Here is a 12,771-nt window from a genome sequence, read left to right as displayed (position 1 = left end):
CAATCTCATGCAGCTTGGCTGAGGCCCTAAAAGCAGACAGCATAGCAAGACTTATTTTCATACTTGTTGCTCAGGGCAAGGTAAGAAAATGCACGAGTACCATTTTACTACCAAGAACAACCAAGAATTGCCTCAGCTCTCCATGATTTCATGCTCTGCAAGGTTAGCTAAGGGGTAGATGTTCAAGATCATAAGCACAGCAAAAAGCAGCTGCAGGAAGATGCAAAGCAGCAGAGACACTGCCCCTCACTCCAAATGGATTCAGGCACACAAGTCCCATATATGCATGCTTTGAATTAAGCCACATGAAGCACAAAGGTCCCTAGGTTCACAGAACAGCCTCAACTGACAGACATGAGTACTTTAAGATATTTGCATTAGCCTTGCAAGCCAGCACCTTATACTCAAAGCATAAGGACCATCCAACCCCCTTTGGCAGCAAGAACACAAAGTCAGTATGTTTGGAAAGCATTTTCAAACTTTATTTACAACTGTCACAGTGACAAAAATGTAGTTTGAAAAAAATGCTAGCTTCTCCCTGAGGCTCAAAAAAGAATTACAGAAATATAGAATGTATATCATACAACAGGAGGAGTTTTACTGGAGTGCTTTGTTCTTTAGATACGTTCAACAACAAATAGAAATATACACAATACTTCCAAAAAAGGATGCAGACAGAAATATGCAAGTCTTTAGGGCAGACAGCAGGTCTGAAGTCCAAGGATTGCCATTTCATTGCTGCCCACATGGTAGTATCTTTGATATACAGCTTTGAACTTGGTGGTACAGACCGGAGACCAATAGAGTAACACTTAAAAATAAGACGATTGGCTGGTATGCAGGGTACAAGCTCATTCCAGTAAGACAGCAAGACTAGAACAAGTGTTACAGATACAACAGCTGAATCCATTGTTCATAGAAAATGGTATCACTACATCATGACCATTTGGTGATAAACCGTCCCCCAAGACTGGCAGGGAGCATGTGTAACTGGTTCTGGGTTGCCAGAATAGGAAGAGACCAGCTGCAGTGTCAGGACACAATTTCTCCTGCTTTGTGCTAACTAGTCTCCAATCTCATCTGTCTGAAACAGTTATGCAGAGCTGATAAGTTATTGCCATTATGTTTATACACAAGCAAGACAAGACTAAAACAATCCTGCCAATATGTTAAAAGCAATTCTCAACCCCCACCAGCGTTTAACTACTCATGAGGTATTAAAAATACAAATACACACATGTCCAAATAGATTTTAAAAATGGAACCAGTTATAAGCGAAGGGGGGTGGCATTGGGATTATTATGAAAGTTTGGTTAAGGCCTTGACATTTTTTTTTCCTCTTCCATGACCCCAGATTTGGTTTAGGTGGTAACTATTCTCATCCTATTCCAAGACCAACTGGCTCCCAAGCTGGTCCCTGAAGCTGCTAGATCACCACTTCCCAGGAAAGCAGAGGGTTAGCCTGTCCTGCAGCAGACCTCCCTCCTCCCCAAACAGAGACAGATTACTTCTCCTTGGAACAGGATAAGGTGAAAAGGATATAACCACACATATCACAAACCTGTCTGCACTTCATTAAACACCCATGCATGCCTCACCCTTGTTACAAGCCAGAAGCATTTCCTGTCTAGGACACTCAGTACAATACTTTCTGAATAGACCTCTCCTGCAAAACCCCCCTCTCCCACTCATGATCCTTGCTAGATCTGGCGTTTCTCCTTTGGGTTACCTTCCCCCTCAGGTTTGGCAGCATTTCCCCATTCTGCACACCCCACATGGGAGCAGTCAGGCCTGTCCTGCACTGCCAAGGCTTTGAGGAGGCCCCGCAGCACACAAAGCTGAAGATCCCCCATCCCAGTCCTCACAAGCCTGGTGACCAGCAAGTTTGAGACATGAAACCATACAGCCTCAAAGACATCAGGGGAGGTAGGTGTAAGCCCACCCTCCAGATACAGTTGGCTTTGGGCACTGTAGCAAGATGAGACTTATCACAGTAGCCTCAGCAAATAGGAGAGAAAAATCCAAGGTGTTTAAATCTACACTAGCTCTTGCTGCAGACAAGTCTTTACATCAGATTCACATTACCTCATGCTAACCACCTGCAAGATAAACTAGGGCCTTGCAGTATAGATGACAAGCAGCAGCCTAACATTATCCTGCAAATACAGCTGTTTAGCATTGAAGAGTCTAAAGGCAAATAGAGGGGAGAAAACAGCTTTGGGAAAGTGGCTGGAACAGGCTCAACAGCAAGAGCAAGAAACCCACTACTCCTACAGATGCTCACATTACTCTAGGAGGTGCTGGACTGGGGAAAAACTACAGGCCCCTCGTCAGTAGAGCATTTAGTGATACTTCACTACAGACACCCTTCTACCCCCAAACACACAAAATGGAAGCTTTAAGAAAGGCAAATCTGAGAGATGACAACTCTATTCTCATGCTTTTAGCCAGAGGAAGTTCTTGGCTGAACACTGCTGCGTTTTACTTTTCTTTATTCCCCCTCCCCAAGCTCCCCCTTCAAGCGTTCCTTGTGCTCGCCCTCCGCCATGCGCTTGGAATTTCTCTGCTGCCTCAGCCTCGGAAAAAATCAGATAGTGATCTCGAGAACAGCAAACATTTCTCTGCGTTACTTCCTTCCTTCCTCAGAAGGTCTGGTGATTCTGTCACATCGAGGGCTTCAGTTCTCGATACAGAGAATACAAAAAAAACTAAGATCTTGCAGGTGCAAAATTGAACTTGTCTTTTTTAAAAAAAGACTTTCAAAAGAAGTGTGGCTCTTCCTTCAGAAGGGTGCAGTCCCTTGCCTTTCCTCAGATGACATTTATTGCTCCTTGTTGTCCTTCTTTGCATCTTCACAACTTTCTTCCTCCTCTTCCTCCTCCTGCACAAGGAACTCTTCAGGCGGCCATCTCAGCTCACCACTCTCCACATCGCCCTCCGTCGGCTCCACCACAATTGAGGGCAGACGGTCCTTCAGCTTACAGTAACAGTCAAAGTCCGAGGGATCAGGGAAAATCTGAAAAAGCCAAGAAACAGTCCATGAGAGGAGCTGCTTTCAAGCAGTCTTACACCTGCCAAAACCCAACTTAAGAGTTTTAGGACTCTAGGACAGACTAGTCTGGACACAAAGTAAACCACTGGGTGATGGGGAGACTCCTAAAACTTGTAAATAAGCACCTCTGATCTAAGTACTTGAAATAAGCACTGCCCGATAGGCTTCCAAAGTATACACTTGCTTGGATAGTGCTCACATACACATCTGTCCTTTGGATATTTATCTAAAAGCCACACCTCCCACCACCACCACTTTTGCATTAATGCTCATGAGTTTGCAAACTAAGCTAAGCTATCTTGATCTGAGAATCTAAGATCTCATTTCCTGCTTCTGGTCAAACTACACATGAGAACAGACTTGTGCTCCAGGCTCTGCCGCTAGAAGGGAAAGGAGGTATGTGGCAACACAGTTATAGCTACCCAGAGTCTTGTGTCAAGGGCCCAGGGCTGGTATCAACCCAGGGCAACAGTACAAGACAAAAATTCAACTGCATTTTAAAGATAATCTTGGCAACATTCTATGTGCTACAATTACTGGACATTGAGTGTCCTCCTGCTGACTTACATTGCTATTTTGTGGAAGTGTTGGAGACTGGTCCCACTGTCTTTTTTCTTAGGGCTGTGGCATAGCCAGGCAACATACCCTGGTGAAAGGAATGAGGATCTGCTCATCTTTGGCCCTCCTTCCCCCCCCCCCCCCCAAAGTGCACTAAGCAGTACTTTCTGCCTCCTTCCTTTCCATCTGTAGCTTGCCACAGGGGTGCACATGCACTACAGCAGACCAGGGCCTATACTCATTGGCAGTGCCACTGGGCTGCACTCTGATCCTACCAGCTACTGAAGCAAAGGCATGAGCAAAGGAAGAACTGCCATTGCACTGGAGTGTTAACAGCAGGTTTGCATGAGTAAGTCGGTCTGAACAGAAAAGTTTGCTATTGCTTGCAAAAAAATGCCTTACATAGAGGTAGAGTTTCAAATCCCAATTCACCCAGAGCAGAACTGCTGGTTGACAAGAACCAGTTGCCACATTGGACCACCCAGCTGGTAACCAGAGTATTAATCAGTTACCACCTGTTTATTTCAAACATTTTTATCTGTTAGAATGCCAATTTCATACTACAGTTGCATTAAAACACCCTAAAAGGCAAATGACAAATAACAAAGCAGTTCCCCCTCAAGTCTGTAGGTGAGGCCAGAAGTCAGGTAACTTGCACTTTTCTCTGAAAAGCAACCATATTTAGGTAGGCCCCAGGAGTGCCCTTGCAGGAAAACAGCACTGTCAGCCTCAGATGAGCACAACGCTCTTGGGTACCTCAGCTTGAGAGCAAATCTGATCTGTTTTGACCTTTGAGGTGCCAGCTGCAAAAGCAAGATCCCTGTCCATGAGCTGTGAGCATTAACCACAAAGCATCACGCTCCTCATGCCAATCATGCAGGTGCCCACCCACCTTGGGAAAGGCTGGCCCAAACCCCAAAGCAGAATGGAGTTCAGCCAACTTGTTCTTCAGTCTAGCATCTATTAACCACACCATTAGCTCCTTTTCAATAGTCATATAGACTTTTAGTATTTAGCCACATTCCTCCCTTGAGTTCAAAGCCTGGAGGAGACTAAACACTAATCAGCTGCTAGGTAAGTAACTTGAGAAAGCTACTGGGCTGCTATGTAAGGCAAAGCCAGGAAAGGTAACTTTAGGAAGAGATACTCAGAAAAGTGACTCAATGTGCAGGCAGTGCACAACATGCCATGACTTTGCACACCAGTAGCCCCATCTGGTACACCAGGGACAGTGGTACATGAGTCCAGTTGCCACAGCTGCACCCACCACACGCAGGCGTTTCAGGTGCACAAGTGTGAGCAAGGTCTTTGAACATGGCCACATTAACATGAGCATTGCATATGAGCTACTTGCTATTAGTTGCTCCCAACACAAGACTGTTTTAGAGCTTTGTGGCTTCTGCTTGACCAAACAAAGGCAGTTTCAGACACCCTGTACATTACTGGAAGTACAGTCAATGGCTCTTAAGCATCAACTCATTATCTAAACTCAGGATAGGAAAAAAATACCCTTGACATTACATTGTTTAGAAGGTTGCAATGGAAAAAGTAGTGCGGTTCAGGAGGTTATATAAGCTGATAATGTCATGAAAATAGCCTCCTGTGCAAGAAAAATAGCAGTATAATAATTAAACTAACCTTTGGCTGCTATCATTTTAAGCACATTAGGTCAAATTGGAGCAATTTCTTTGAAAATAGCCTGCCAGAGTTTTTTCCAGAAATTTAGTAGTCATTTCCTTACAAACAAGTATCCCCAAAATGTGGTGTGCAGCTTTTTTAATAAAAAGCTAGCACAATCTTATCTCAAACAGCTGCAGGACAGGCTGAACCCAAGAAGGTCAAGATTTTTTCCACTAAGTCATGCTTTTTAATCGTAGAGGCAGCATGAAGTGAGATGTTGCAACTGCACTTTCAAGGGGTGTGGACAGTCAATGGAAAAAATATACAAAGGCAGATTTCCTAGCATGTGACAAGTCAGGCAACACAGCAGGCCAAGTACAGGGACTGAAAGGAAAAGGTTTTTAAATTAAGACTTCATTTGCACACTCAGGCAAAAGGGTAGAAGAGTTACCCCAATCAGTCTCCCCAGTGGCTCAGAATAAGCCAAGTTGCCAGGCTCTTTTATACAGATAAGTAAGCACCAGCGGTTCATTGTCCCACACCAGAAGTGCCAGGCTGCATTTGATGGTACCATACATCTAATCTGTGCCCCTTACAGATTTAGGTAATGGGAAGAAAAGGCTTAAGGAACTTGAAGCAAGTTTCCCCCTGGGAGTACAGCAGGCTCAGGTCTGACCCAGAGCTGTGTACCCCTTCACACAGCAGCAGTGACAGCTTGTCTAGCAAAGCCTCCTAGCAAAGCCTCTGACAAGCTTTCCTGCTTGCATTACTCAGCTCATGTGCGAGATGAAGACTTCGCATCCCACCACCACCTGAAGAGCACAGCAGTGAGGGGCTAACCTCTCCCCCATCTATCAGAGCAAGCCACCTTGCACACAGTGAAACAGATGCCTACTGCTGGCTGATTTGGTCACCTGATGGGGGACAAACAACCAACTGGTTGTTGGTGGAGGATAGCTAAGATCAAATTTAGAAACCAGAGAAATCCCCCCTACCCTCCCCCAGTCAATGCAAGGGGAGGGACAGCAATTGCTTCTGCAAAGCCATAATTCTGTAGCTGAGCCCCGATTTCTAGCCTACAGTGACATCTTTAAAGCCCACAGAGGAAGTGTATGTTGCTTCTTAAACTATAAAATACAGCAGCCTCTCACACTTGCAGCAAGAGCGGTTTTTAGAGGCCTCTCCAGACTGTCTTTTGAGAACTGCTATCTCCATGGACTGCTTCAGATGACACAAGTTAACCCCCTCCTTGCCATTCTTGCCTTTCAGCTGGAAAGAGCACTGAAAAGCAATACTTGAGATGAAAGCCTTAGACTTTAGGAAGATCATGTCTGCCTCTGTTTTGGATGACCTAGCCCTACTATCCTTGAATGAAGTCTTGGCAACAAGAATGGAAAGTTTTCATTGCCTTGGGGAGACTCATACCCTCTCTCAGTATTCCTAGGAACAGAGAAACACCAAAAGCAGGATATCTCAGACAATTAAAAGGATTAGCTACAGAGCTACCATAATCCAAGTGACACCTGTAAATTCAAAACAACTTCCACATGTGCACTCCATAGCAATATCAATAGTTAAAACTTTGTCTCCCACCCACCCAACAGGGGCCTGAAAACTGTTTTCAGAGAGAATAAGGTAAGATCTTTCCAAATTAGGGAAGTTATTACTTTTGGGAAAAACTTTCCTTCATTATGGTAATACTAATACAAGACTAAAGGTCTGCATTGAGGGGCTTATCACTTTAGATACAGTGTAAACCCATACTGTAAACACAATGTAAGTGCTCACCCTTCCAATACTAAAAAAAGCTAAGTTTTATGCCTCTTCAGCAGTATCAAGTCAATATTCAAAATCAGAGATCTGAATTTAGGTTCAGTATAAAACTTCACTGCCATAGAGAAATAAGGCAAGCTTAATCCAGGAAATATTTAAGTCTCCTCAGTCACCTTTTTGGAGAAGTTTTCCAGCTACAAGAAACAGTCCTGCAAAGTTTTGCTTTTATAGTTGTCATGACTTGCAACAGAGCTCCATTTAGTATGTCCATTTAGTCAAATTTATGAACTATGAAAACTCCACAGTCAGTTTGCCCTATCTTGGGGTCAGTGGCAGGTAAACTTTATAGACTATCACAATTTTCCATCAGAGTAACAAGGCATTGACTAAGGAGGAAAAAACATGATGATTAGCTGCTCTCTTCAGCCTGAATTTCAGTGGAACACTTTTGCATAGCACTGAACAATTTGCTTTGGCTGTTTATTCCTTTTCTCAATTCTGAATTAATTTTAAGTTTTAAGACCATGGAATACTCATTGGCTCAGGCTAAAAAAATTAAGGCTAATGGCACATCTTTCTAGTAACCATGCACTGGCTGCGCTATGTACCATGGAAGACAAATAGGTGAAGTTATCCTGAACTCACTTGGCATCACAAGCCATTATTGCAGCCCAGTCACAAGACCTTCAGGCAGTACCAAGCACATCATACAAGTCAGGCCTGCACCAACATGAAGCATCTTACAATCAAACAAGACAACTATAGAGAGGAAGCTCAATTTCCACCTTTTCCCATTAGACCCTGGGTCAGTAACAGGCTGGTCTCTGAGCTACAGGCTCTCACAGGCATCCCTGATGCTGCTGGTTTCAGTTTCCCTAGTCAGGATGCAGAGCTGAGTGTCAGGGAGGTGCTCTGCACTCACACCAGACATCAGCAGCTCTTGCACACCAGGGCAGCACTTCACCAGCCACCCCAACCTCCACAGAGCTGTCACGCTCACAGCAACTGATTTCCCCAACAAAATGGAAAACCCAAGCTTTTGCCATAGATGCGGACTCAAGCATTACAGCTATTACCTAGATTTGGTCTGTCTGACGTGATTCACAGCTAGCTGTGGCTGTGATTAACCTAGACAGATCCCAGCATGATGCAATCGTGACTTAAAAGAGCTCAAACTCCCCATGACAACCAAACCCAGCCGATGGTATGAGACAAGCTCCGACTCTGCATGCCAATCTCTTCTCTTAAAAGGGAGCCTGAGGTCCTGCAGGATCAGCAAGCCAACCCATCAGCTGGACAGCCGGTCTGCAGGCATGCAGCACACTCAGCTCAGGATACACAGTTTGCTCAAAATAAACACTTTGGGCAACAAAGTGTTTTCAGTTATGCTCAGACCCAGCTCCACTTCCAAGAAACAAGGCAGGATTCAGGTCAAGACACTGTTTTGACAACAGCTCTGTTAAATGATTAATTCAGTCCCGAACAAAGCTAATTTCAGGAGCATCATTTGTGCTGCTGTGAAATGGCATTAGAGGACAAGCTGGCAGAGGGTTGATTAGGCCTTTCAGAGGATGGGCATATCTAGGGGCTGGAGGAAAGCAAATGGTACATTAGCTCCAATGGGCAGTGAAAAGGCCCAGCTGGCAGAGAGCTGCCAGACAGGAAGCGAGCAAAGCCCTCCATAGGCACATCTGCTTGTAGCAGGGGCATCTTGAGCCATCAGCTGCATTTCAACGAGTTTTTGTTTAGTAGTCCCATGGGAATTATGGGACATCTATTAAAGATCCAGAAATAGCTCTTCACTGCAGGCACAAGACCCAGCATGACATCATCTTTTCAGCTGCATCTTCTGTTTTGTCTATGCCTCCCTGTTCTGAGAGACTCATGCCCTGATTTCACCATTCACTTCTGCTCAGGCCCTTTAAATCTATTGGCAGAACCATCTTTAAGGGGCTGAGAGCACAGCTTTACATCACAAACACAGTAACAAAAACTGTTTTACACAGAAATGTTCTGAAGTTAGCACGTTAGCTTGCAAGCCTTGTACACATCAGCTGGACACATTTCTGCACAGAGACAACAGCATACACACAGCCTTTTTGTAAATGAAACTGCCTATAAATTACTAGGCCTACATGGTCAACCCAGTTACCACAGATACACAACTTCTGCAATTTGAGTTTTCACATCATTGCTTTAAGAGCAGTGATGTTCAGCCCACTGAAGGCCAGGAAGCTTGACTAGCAGGGTGCAGTTAGTGCCAGACAATTCAGTTAATGTCTAGACAAACAGGCACTAGTGCAAGACAGCAGACAAGTGAGTGCAGGGGTAAGGTGGTGGAGGAGGCAGAAGGACGAACATGTCGAGTTCCCACAGAAAGTCACCAGAGACAGACAGGAACCCTGAAGTTCAGTGAACTCCACAGGGCAGGGGAATCAAACTGCTGAAGTTTTACACTCAGTACAATTTATTTGTATCTTCAGTTTACCTCCCGATAAAAGCCAAAATACTTTAAGGCAGTACTGTCTGTACAACAAGCTTGTCTGCAGCAGATACTGATTTTCTTCACAATTCTACCAGAGCTGCTGTACCATCTCATCTGATCCAGGCAGTTTCACATCTGAATATGGTAGAAGAAGCCAACACACATCTCACTGCCAGGACCTGAGGGACCAATCCCCAGGCAGTCCCTGCTCTACACAACCCAAATGATGACATTTTGAACTCCAGTTTAAGGTCGTCTCTACAGGAAGAGAAATCCAAGTTCTGCTGCTGGAACAAGAGAAACATTTGAAATTAGAAGCCTGCCTCTCCCAACCCAGGCCCTAAGCTCTTGCCTCCTGTAGCCAACTGCTATTACACTTGCACCTTGGGAGCCCAACTCTGCAGATCAGTGGAGGAAGACATAGCTTAGAACAAGTCTCACAGTATAGGAGCAGTCATGCTCCATTAGCCCTGTCTGGCTTTAAGTTATTGCACTACAGCACTCAGACTATCGTACAATTTTCCATGTACCAAACAGTCTCTCCACCAGCAGGATGGAGTAAAAAGTGCCAAAGTCTGAGGTAGAACAAGGAATTCATGGTGACATTTGCATTTGATTTGTCCTTGCTGTTTTAACTTGAATTTTCAACTGTTTAAGGATGCTTTCAACTTACCTTCATTTATGCTGCAACATTTTCAGCCTAGCAATTAGAGGAAGGCTGCAGCCTGCTCTCCAATACTCTTTACACTAACCTGACTTAGCAGCAGACCTCATACACAGCCCACACATGGCTAGTATCTTATCAGGATCTTCTATTTCTGGCCCTCAATCCAGACAGTGACTTCTCTGCACGATCACCAAAAGCAGCCTTTCGCCAACAATTTGGCTTGCAACACAGCAGACTGCTGGGAGACACACTGTTAACAGATCTTGCAGATCTTTGAAAAAAGCAATCTATGACTAGACCACTAAAGAGAAGAGATCCAAGGCACATAAGCCCTGCATAGGCATGAGTCGTCAGAATTTATGACTCTCACACCTTCAGGTTCAGATGATCCACTAACAACTGAACAGGCCTGTTCCCCAGTTCACCCAAATAGATTTATCAAGGTCATTAGCACTAGGGGGAAAAACCTTGCTGAGGCAATAGTTAGAGGAAGCAGGGCACCTAGATTCTGACTTGCTATTCAGAACTGGAAAATTTAGAGAAGTAAAAAGAAGAATTTGACCTGACTGGGTTAAGCTTCTTCATATGGTGACCCATTAGCACAACTGTTTGAACATCCAGTGTGTGGGGGCTGGTCTGATCATTTCAGGTTTAATGACCATTCTCACTGTTGCACACTCCCTCTATGGGAGAAAAGAGCAATGCCATATGCTTTCCTTTAACTAGAGCACTAAAGCAGCACAGCTATTCCTACATACACAGGCAATAAACCAAACAACTTGCATGATCCAGATCCAGAATTCTGACCCAAAAAAAGTTATGCATCCCCTTTTCTTCCCTGCAGCACTGGCTTATGCTAGCTGCCTGAGTTGCAGCTCAAAGTTCAGTTGATTTCATGCTTCAGTGCACTGTTATAGACTTGCAGCTCATTTTTCAGACTTGAATATGCAAGCATACAACAGCACACCTAATTTGAATGCACACTTACAGCTACTGCCCTGTGAAGGTTGTGTAACATCTGCAAGGGAAGAGCTCTGCATCAAGACCTACCGTTAAGACTCACTCTGTGCAGTGACCAGAGGCAAGTCATCTACATGCACTCAACTCCTATGTTAAATCTCATCAACAAGTCTCCTAGAAGAGTCAGGAAAACATATCTAATAGTCCATGATGCACACACTCATCCTGTGATTAACTATAAGCCAGAAAATAAAAGAGACTGAAAGCAGCAAGACTAAAGGTAGCTTCTAAAACCATCTCCTAACTCCAGTCACTGATCTAGAGGTTAAGAGTTAATTACGCTGTCCACAACTTTCAAAATGAATGCAGCTCCTGCCTTCAGATATCAGTATCTCCTGTGACATCTCAAGGCTTGCTAAAGGCTGTCTCTGGCCTTACCTCACATTATGGAAGACCATTAACCCACTCAGATAAGCCCAGCAGTCAGGAAAACAAAGAAATAGCTCAAAAGATCTACATGCCATATAAACAGCTCCCATCTGCTCTAGGCAGATCATCTGTATGCCACACTACAAATAGAGCCCAGAATCCTTTCACTCTCGTGACTGGTGCAAATCCTGCTTTAGCAGATCTTCCCATCTCCCGCTGAGCCACCAAGAATGCTAAATGAGTGGGAGCTTCATCACTTCAGAAACAATAAAGTCTTTTGCCAATCCAGCCTGATACCAAGCGGTATTTTAGACAAATTGCTCCTGCCAAGCAAGCATTCCAGTCTGTTGACTAGTTCTCACTGCAGCAAGACCTGCTATTAGGCCAGGCTATGGAAAGGTACATTAGACTGAGCTTGCAGTCCAGCCCAGGCAATTCCATAGGGGATTACTGCCTAAGCAGCCAGCAGAGCACTTACCTGATATGACAGGCCATCCTTGCGGGGGCTTAGCCCAATCTCATCCATAGTTGGGGTGTTCATCATCACTTCAGTCATTTCAGCTGATCTCAGATAATCAGAGCTAGAAACAAAAGACAGCATTCAAATTATCTGAGGGCTCCAAAAGGGCTGAGCAAAATGTAAGTAGCATCAAGAAACTAAAGCAGGCAGAAGAGGTTGTCACCAGCCTATTTCTGGTCCCTTCCTTCCTGCCCCCTTTGGAAGGGAGAGGAAGAACTCAGTACCAAGTAAACTGGCACTAGATCTCCAGCACCCTAGGAACAACTCTCCCCATTTCTCTCCAAGAACATAGCTCAAGAATACCTTGTGAGATTTTTAACAGCAGCTATTCAGTTTTCACTCCACTTCCTACAGCTCTGCCCCCAAAGGGGCAGAGGAAAAAACCACACAGTAAATAAGTGCAAGCGTTGGAGGTTTTTTGCTGCTTTTTTTTTTTTTTTTAAAGCCAGCATGCTTTAGCTCCTGCTGACTTATTTTACAACATCAGGGACTTCCACGCCAGTGGAGTGAACTGTGCCAACTCCAGGTCTGCTTTTATAGTCATAATGTAATTTCCAGCTCAACAGTTCGAGAAAGTGAAGTGAATTCCCACAGTCCATAGTTCCTCTATCTCAGATTATGCCGCTATTACTTAACTCACACCTCAGCGAGAAACACGAGTTGACTTGCGGTGCGCACAAACATGCCCCACCGCGGATACAAGCCTG

At 44.6% G+C, this 12,771-nt stretch overlaps 1 protein-coding gene across 1 annotated transcript; it reads right to left on the bottom strand.

The window, feature by feature from the left end:
• Window positions 1-456: 456 nt before the first annotated feature.
• Window positions 457-12,160, bottom strand: LBH (limb bud and heart development). The gene is made up of 2 exons (XM_026086488.1): window positions 12,023-12,160; window positions 457-3,016 (listed from the first exon to the last, which is right to left on the bottom strand). Exons 1-2 carry the CDS (start codon window positions 12,143-12,145, stop codon window positions 2,822-2,824), a joined length of 318 nt encoding a protein of 105 aa, XP_025942273.1. The 5' UTR covers window positions 12,146-12,160; the 3' UTR covers window positions 457-2,821.
• Between the last annotated feature and the right edge of the window lie 611 nt (window positions 12,161-12,771).

Source organism: Apteryx rowi, unplaced genomic scaffold (genome assembly GCF_003343035.1).
Source record: "Apteryx rowi isolate R43461 unplaced genomic scaffold, aptRow1 scaffold_696, whole genome shotgun sequence".
Lineage (NCBI taxonomy): Eukaryota > Metazoa > Chordata > Aves > Apterygiformes > Apterygidae > Apteryx > Apteryx rowi.
The sequence above is the reverse complement of the archived record's forward strand: the minus strand, read 5'-3'. Positions and strand labels throughout refer to the sequence as shown.

Coding starts and splice junctions, on each gene's coding strand:
- LBH (XM_026086488.1), bottom strand. CDS start 12,145: ATGCTGTCTTTTGTTTCTAGCTCTGATTATCTGAGATCAGCTGAAATG. Junction 3,017..12,022: donor AGGATGGCCTGTCATATCAG/GTAAGTGCTCTG, acceptor TGGCTTTTTCAG/ATTTTCCCTGATCCCTCGGA.